We start from the raw sequence: 5,986 nt of genomic DNA, 5'->3' as shown, positions 1-5,986 counted from the left end.
GTAATTCTGTTTATCCTTCTTTTTCACAAACACAACTGATCGAGCTCGTCTGAAACGACTTCAGCTTTTTATATTCTTATTCCATTAAGATAAACTTGATAACGCGCCTCCCGATCCGCCGTCGTAAATATTGTCATCAGCGTCTTCTTCTTCTTCTTCGTTCAATCTTCCTCTTCTTCTTCTTCTTCTTCTTCTTTTTAATCTTACTCTTCTTCTTCTTCTTCTTCTTCTTCTTCTTTTTAATCTTACTCTTCTTCTTCTTCTTCTTCTTCTTCTTCTTCTTTTTTCACCATCCTCTTCTTCTTCTTTTTAATCTTACTCTTCTTCTTCTTCTTTTTCACCTTCCTCTTCTTCTTCTTCTTCTTTTTAATCTTACTCTTCTTCTTCTTCTTCTTCTTCTTCTTCTTTTTAATCTTACTCTTCTTCTTCTTCTTCTTCTTCTTCTTTTTCTCCTTCCTCTTCTTCTTCTTCTTTTTCACCTTCCTCTTCTTCTTCTTCTTTTTAATCTTACTCTTCTTTTCTTCTTTTCACCTTCCTCTTCTTCTTCTTCTTCTTCTTTTTAATCTTACTCTTCTTCTTCTTCTTCTTCTTCTTCTTCTTCTTCTTCTTCTTCTTCTTCTTCTTGCCTTTTGATGTCGAATAACTTCCAATCCACATATGGGTCATTTTCACGATAGGGGGCACAAATAACGGTAAAGAATGTCCGCGGTGAATTTACCTATTTAAATACTTCTTCTTCTTTTTAACCTTCCTGTTCTTCTTATTCGTCTTGCCTTTTGATGTCGAATAACTTCCAATCCATATAAATGGGTCATTTTCACGATAGGGGGCACAAATAACGGTAAAGAATGTCCACGGTGAATTTACCTATTTCAGTACCACGACAAGCTGTTTATTGACATATTCAATTAACCAAACATTTTATTGAATGGGTAAGCCTTCCTGCATAATGACATACTTAAGCTACTCAAAATGTGTCTTAAATGTCCGCTCCGTTATCCTGTCCAAACTGCAAAGTGTAATTTGAAATATAAATTTCGTGGTGTTCCTGTGTATTCTGAGAGCCAATACCAATCCAGATCCGCATGGGGCCACTTGAACTGAAAGACTCTTCATGGTAAACTCATCCTTAAGCCTTGCTGTGATTTGCAGTCGTAAGAATAGTCATGGTCCAGGTATGGTGAACCATATGTCTTTACAGTTATCCACTGTGGATGGAAGTGATTTTCTCATTCCCTGTGCAGATAACAGGAGTCTCTGCTGTTGCGCCAAGGCCACGAGGTCTTCCGGCAGCCATTTTTGAAGCCAAAACGACGTTGAAGAAAACAGACTGTTTGGCAAAGTGCCGGGTCAGTTTATGATTTCAGAACGTCTCACAAATTCACCGTCTTTACCGTTGCAACGTGGGATAACGGTAAACACACCAAGTTAATGGTAGAGACATTTCAGACCTACTTTTCTTCCTACAAACATATTACGTAGTTTTAACACAGTTTAACATCATCGTTTTTAACATTCTGTATTTTATTTCCAGGCTGTTTACACGTCAGCAATGCCTCGGAAGTCGAACAAGGAGGCAATGAGGGCTTACCGAGCCAGGTTGAAAGCAGATCCTGTAGCGCATCAGGCTTACCTAAAGCGCGAAAAGGAACGCTACCAACGTCGAAAATTGGCGGGAAAAATCACCACCATCCACGCATTACCACCGCGTGATCAGAGGTCCCTGCGGCGCAAGTGGCGGAACCGGAAGGCGAAGCAACGCGATGCAATGGTAGCAGAAGCCGTGCCTATTGTTGATGTCCAGACACCTCCATCCACCCCTGCTGCAAAACATGTGCAACCATCCCACCAGAAGATTGCTGGGCGTAAAAAAAGGCTGCGGAGAGAAAGTAAGAGAGCGTATCGCCAAATAAAGAAGCAGGAGGACACTATCATGAGGTTGAATGCAGAGGTTAGGAAACTTCGCCGACGATTAGGCAAGAATAATACTTCATTGCCTAAAAATTGCCACCACCTCTTATCTTCCCCCATCCAAATCCTCGATCTTTTCTACCCCCGATAATCCACCCAAGCCCACTTCCTTCAATTCCCCTGCTTTCCTTCCTGAAAGTCCCTATAATGTCCATCTTCTCTTCGCCATGTTCCCCGTCCCATCCCCATCCCTTTCCCTTCCACAGTTCACCTAATGTGTCTGTTCCCCACTGTTTTGTCCCTTCCACTCCCGCCCCTCTTGTCTCATGCCTCCTTGCTGTGAGTTGTGTGTTAGCTCTCATATGAGCCTCGACCAAATGCGAAATCGCGTAAACAAACACAAAAGGCTCTCGGCCACACATAAGGCTGTGATGGGGCGCATCCTGAGAAAGTATAGGCTCATAGAGAAAGCCAGTCGAGACATCGTTTTTTTTTTTTTTCAAAAAAGTGACTGAGAGCCCAGCAAGACAAAGCATTTTGTGGTAGCCTTGCCGAGTTTATTCACAAAAAGCGAAGGTTTTCTTTTTTTTGTTTCATATCACACATCTCGGCCGACTTCCCGTAGCTTTAGCATGTGATTTATTTCTCATACTATGTAGGTTTACCTGTAACTGTAATTTCACCTGTCAATTTATAGTGCTGGTGGATAATTCACACTGCATCTCAGAGTTCAGTTGTTATTGGTTTGGGAGATTAAGGTTTCACTTTATACTAGTGTAAAACCGTTCGTGCGTTTATTGTAAAAGTGACGTTGTTCTCAAAAGCTGATGACCCCTGACCAGTATGGGAAAACGATGTTTACAAACATAGAAATTTGATAGATAGGGTCTAAATGGACATTTTCAATTCGCAGACATGTATATTTTTCGATACATGTTCATCCTCCAGATGAATGATAAACAGGTAATAGCATCGTATTGATGATTTCGTCTCACTTTGTGTATGTTCAGATTGACATTGTCACTTCTCAGATTGTCACCTATCGAATTAGTGTTCATTACGTAATAAATTTCATTATTCAAAATTCATATCAACTGTTGTTTTACATTAATTTTGTTCTTTGGTTATGATAAGTGACAATACCGGATTTTCCAGTGTGAATTTATGGTCCAATCCCAAAATTGAGACCCCTTTTGAACCTTAAGTGGACCATTCTTAAGTAAAAATGCCAGGGAATATCTTTTCTTGAGTTACACACTTCTGATCAGTGGCAATAGGGGATCTGATTATGTGAAATTCAGTTTTGTTCTCCAAAGTGTAATTGAGACCCTTTTTGGCCCTCACCAAAGGAGCTTCTTGAGCAATAACGCCAGAGAAAATCATTTCTTGAGTTATATGGCATCAATCCATGATGCGGATACAATCAATTCACCAAATTTCAGGTCCATTCCCAGAAGTGTAAATGAGACCCTTCTGACCCTTCTTAAGTAGAAACGGCGGCATTGGAAGGACAGAACGTCGGACAAACAAACAACATCAAGATATAAACAAAGTGAAGGAGCCGGTGTTTTTTTTCAGACGCCAGGGATCCTGCCACCACCGGTCATGATATGAAGATCCCGACCGAGGAGACCCAGGTCAACGTCTCTATTTCCGTGGACTTCAGCGATCTAAAGGAGCGGGTCGTGGCTCGCCGGGTCAGAGCTGAGCTGGAGGCACGAAAAGGTTGTCTTGTTGACCTCACGGTCTCTTGTGGGTCTACGAGGTACACGTCGTGGTCTGCAGTCAATAATATCCAGTCTCCTAGTCATGTCGTCTCTGAAAATCACACTGTGCTTGTGTTTCAGCGTTTATCACTGACAAGGATCGAATTGTCTAACTTGTGCTCCGAGCCGGGGGGCGGTGGGGCGGGATGGTGGTGAAGTATAGTGATGGTGGATCGTGGGGAATGTTGTGTATTTATGTTTACATTTGTACAAAGCGGAGATTTTATTAATTTACAAAATGGTTTTAATATATCGATGTTTGATGTTCACACAAATTGATGACGAGTTTCGTTCATTTCCACATCAAAGACCCCAAGAGTGTTGAGAGTGTTTACCTATGTCACCACCTGGAAGGATCATGACGCGGAACTATGTGAGTGGAGGATATGTAAGATTCAACTAGAATGGTGTCGGTGGAGGATGTGTAAGCTTGGAGTGGAATGGTGTGGGTGGAGGATGTGTAAGCTTGTAGTGGAATTGTGCGGGTGGAGGATGTGTAAGCTTGGAGTGGAATGACGTGGGTGGAGGATGTGTAAGCTTGTAGTGGAATTGTGTGGGTGGAGGATGTGTAAGCTTGGAGTGGAATGACGTGGGTGGACAGTGACAAGTATATTTGACCCGAAGGTGATGCGGTTTTGAGTTGGAATGATTCAAGTCACGTGTGATGAAGTGTGGCTGCTCCATTGTGGGTCACCAAGCTGGGGGGTTTACCCCATTTGTCTTGTGTTCAAAATTGTGATAAAATGGAGATGGGAGCTGGAATTGAAAAGGTGGTGGCTGAAGATCGAACCGAGGGACCCAGAGTGAGTTGTAATATTCGACAACATTGATGAGGATCCAGAAAAAAATTGTTGAAGAGTCGGAGTTGGAAGACCGGAGGGTGTTGCCCCGCTGCTTGGGGGGATCCCATGGCCTTGTGTGCTGCTCGGGGTATTTGTCGTGGTTTCGTGCTGCTTGTTTGCCCATTCGACTTGAACAGCCCAGCTCAGCTGATTGCAGGTTCAGTTTGAAGGCGAAACCCTTGCTCCTGCTCAGCACCTGCAAGCGATGAAATCGAACCTCAAATATTCAGCGGAGTCATGGTTCGAGCTTCCGCTCTCAAACCCGAGACAAGATTACACCAACCACTCTTAAAATGGGACGTCCTGCGTCCTTACCTGACGCTCGGCATTTAAAAATAATCGAAAATGGACGAATGACCATCGGTCAGCAATCATCGTGCAAGCTTCGATGGGCCTAAACACCTCCTCCTGTACAAAAAGTTCCTTGTAAGGAATCTTGTGTGATAATTAAAAATGATTTCCTCACCTGGAAACTTTATACTCGAAGGGGAAAGCCGGGCCAAAAAAAACAACAACAAAACAAATCACTCTCCTTTTCCCCTTTGTGTTTTTTTTTATTTGAGTTGTGTTACAACATATGTGCCAGGTGCTGCGTACGTACTTTGTGTATGAACGCGACGTCAGGTGTTATCACCGGGTGATGGAGGTCAGCGTGACATTGCCCCCCCCCCCCACGGATTTTGGACTCTGTTTTTCTATACCTCCCCCGTTTCGACTTAACGCCCCTCATCCTTACCCACGTGAGACGATGGCCAGCCAGGTCGAGCGCCCAACCGCGTCCTACTCCGTGGGAGCACCTCCTGTGCCGCTGCCCTCCGCAGAGCGACACCGATCGCAGTCAAGGAAAACGTGAGTTCCTGCAACTCCAGTGAAGCAGGTTTTTTTAAAAAAGAAAACAATGGGAAACAGAGGAATCCACAAAGATCACGTGGTGCAGCGTGTTCCGTGTGATGCGAATGATTGGACAATGTGGACTGATCTACCCATGGATCGATCTCCTGGCAAGAAGAGGATGTGCTCCTGACTTCTTTAAAGTGTAATTTGGAGTAAGGGGGTTGGTTGTTCGGTCAGCTTCTTCTTCTTCTTCTTCTTCTTCTTCTGCTTCTACTTCTTCCTCTTTTCTTCCTCTTCTTCTTCTTCTTCTTCTTCCTCTTCTTCTTCTTCCTCTTCTTCCTCTTCTTCTTCTTCCTCATCTTCCTCTTCTTCTTCTTCCTCTTCTTCTTCTTCTTCCTCATCTTCTTCTTCCTCATCTTCTTCCTCTTCTTCTTCTTCTTCCTATTCTTCTTCTACCAGTCCACCGGTACTCATTTCGCCGACCTCAGGAGGACGACAGGCTAAGTCAACCCCACCCGGTGTTCATTCAGCAGCCAACGGGGCTCGAACTCAGGACCTGAGGATCTCAAGCCGGCCACCCCTAACCACGAAGCTGATACCTCAGGACGTGTATAAATGTAATAATTGCTGTTT

The 5,986-nt window shown here is 43.7% G+C and overlaps 1 protein-coding gene across 6 annotated transcripts in view; it reads left to right on the top strand.

Annotated features, from left to right (window-relative positions):
* Positions 1–2,999, top strand: part of LOC147008100 (uncharacterized) — a 62,768-nt gene extending 59,769 nt beyond the window's left edge. For all 6 annotated transcript variants that reach the window (XR_015053623.1, XM_085865592.1, XM_085865591.1 and 3 more), the window contains 2 exons: positions 1,252–1,349; positions 1,535–2,999. Coding sequence is in view for 5 of the 6 variants with exons in the window: in XM_085865592.1 (XP_085721718.1) it covers positions 1,252–1,349; positions 1,535–2,062 (626 nt within the window). In the remaining variant the exon portion in view is untranslated. The remainder of the gene's footprint in view (positions 1–1,251; positions 1,350–1,534) is intronic.
* Positions 3,000–5,986: the final 2,987 nt, after the last annotated feature.

The sequence above is a fragment of the Eptatretus burgeri genome, chromosome 21 (genome assembly GCF_056783735.1).
Source record: "Eptatretus burgeri isolate ZD-2024b chromosome 21, Ebu_testis_v1, whole genome shotgun sequence".
Taxonomy (NCBI): domain Eukaryota; kingdom Metazoa; phylum Chordata; class Myxini; order Myxiniformes; family Myxinidae; genus Eptatretus; species Eptatretus burgeri.
Note: the sequence above shows the minus strand (reverse complement) of the source record. Positions and strands in the feature narration are given on the sequence as shown.